Source organism: Corapipo altera, unplaced genomic scaffold (genome assembly GCF_003945725.1).
Source record: "Corapipo altera isolate COAL_440 unplaced genomic scaffold, ASM394572v1 96, whole genome shotgun sequence".
NCBI classification, from domain to species: Eukaryota; Metazoa; Chordata; class Aves; order Passeriformes; family Pipridae; genus Corapipo; species Corapipo altera.
Genome location: NW_020884962.1, coordinates 1,142,840 through 1,144,254, shown reverse-complemented (window position 1 = coordinate 1,144,254; position 1,415 = coordinate 1,142,840). Strand labels below are relative to the sequence as shown.

Sequence of the window (1,415 nt, the reverse complement as noted above, 5' to 3'; positions counted from 1 at the left end):
AATAGGAATTAATACAAAAATAGGAATTAATATAAAATAATAGGAGTTAGTATAAAAATAATAGGAGTTAATTTAAAACAATAGGAAGCAATATAAAACAATAGGGATTAATATAAAACAATAGGAGTTAATATAAAAATAATAGGAATTAATATAAAACAACAGGAATCAATATAAGAATAATAGTAATTAGTATTTTATATAATATACAATACCATAATACAGAATATGCAATACACAATTACAAAATTATGATATAAAGTAGAATATGTGATATATTATTTTATTATATATAAAGAGCAACTGGTTTGTTGTGCCAAAAACACCTTTAATGAGCAGCTTTTTTTGCCTCAGTTCCTGAATTTTGGGGTTGGTTTGCTTGGCACAGGTAATTTGGGATGGGTTCCCTCAGTTCCTCCTGGGAATATCCCTCCTTTTTCCTCACTTTTTTTTTTTTTTTTTGGTGTTTCCAGGCAGATTTTTTGAAGGGGTTACCAGTCTACAACAAAAGCAACTTCAGCAGATTCCATGCGGATTCCGTGTGTAAAGCATCCGTGAGTATTCCCAAAAATCCCAGGGATTGAAGGGGGGGGGGGGTAAAGGATGGGAAATTTAAGGGAGAAATGAATTGAAATGAGAGTGGAGGAGCTGGGCTTGGCAAGGAAAACCTCCCCTGGAATTTCCACCCGGCTCTGGGGCTTCATTTGTGAGTAAATTCCTGAATTCCAGAGCCTGTGTCCTGAAAAATGGATCAAAATGGACTGGATAGAATCACAAGTTATGCCCATTATATTATATATTATTATAGATCTATATAGAGAGAATATTATTTTGTCAGAGAATTTTATATAACACATAATTATTTATATTATGTGTTATTAGAGAACCATATAGGGAATTTTTAGTCCATTTTATGGACATTTCAGGTTTGGGTTAAAAAAAAATAATCCCCTTTTTTACTGTCTTTGCTCTAATTCTGCTACAGAACAGACGCCCATCAGTTTATCTGCCCACGAGAGAATTTCCCTCTGAACAAAGTGAGTGTCAAAATCTGATTTTTTTAAATGTCTTCACACTGGTCTGATATTAAAAAAATCACGTGTATAATCTCCTTTATTTGAAACTTAAGTGGTTTAAAGTGGTTTGAGAATTAAAATGGTTTGAGGGTTAAAATGTTTGTTTGAGGGTTAAAATGGTTTGAGAGTTAAAATGGTTGAGAGTTAAAAGGTTTGAGAGTTAAAATGTTTGCTTGAGGGTTAAAATGGTTTGAGGGTTAAAAGGTTTGAGAGTTAAAATGTTGGTTTGAGAGTTCAAATGGTTTGAGAGTTAAAAGGTTTGAGGGTTAAAAGGGTTTGAGGGTTAAAATGGTTGAGAGTTAAAATGGTTTGAGGGTTAAAATGGTTTGAGAGTTAAAA

At 32.5% G+C, this 1,415-nt stretch overlaps 1 protein-coding gene across 1 annotated transcript in view; it reads left to right on the top strand.

The window, feature by feature from the left end:
* Window positions 1–1,415, top strand: part of DDA1 (DET1 and DDB1 associated 1) — a 9,555-nt gene that overhangs the window by 5,102 nt on the left and 3,038 nt on the right. The window contains exons 2-3 of the mRNA XM_027664306.1: window positions 474–554; window positions 986–1,037. Coding sequence (XP_027520107.1) covers window positions 474–554; window positions 986–1,037 — 133 coding nt within the window. The remainder of the gene's footprint in view (window positions 1–473; window positions 555–985; window positions 1,038–1,415) is intronic.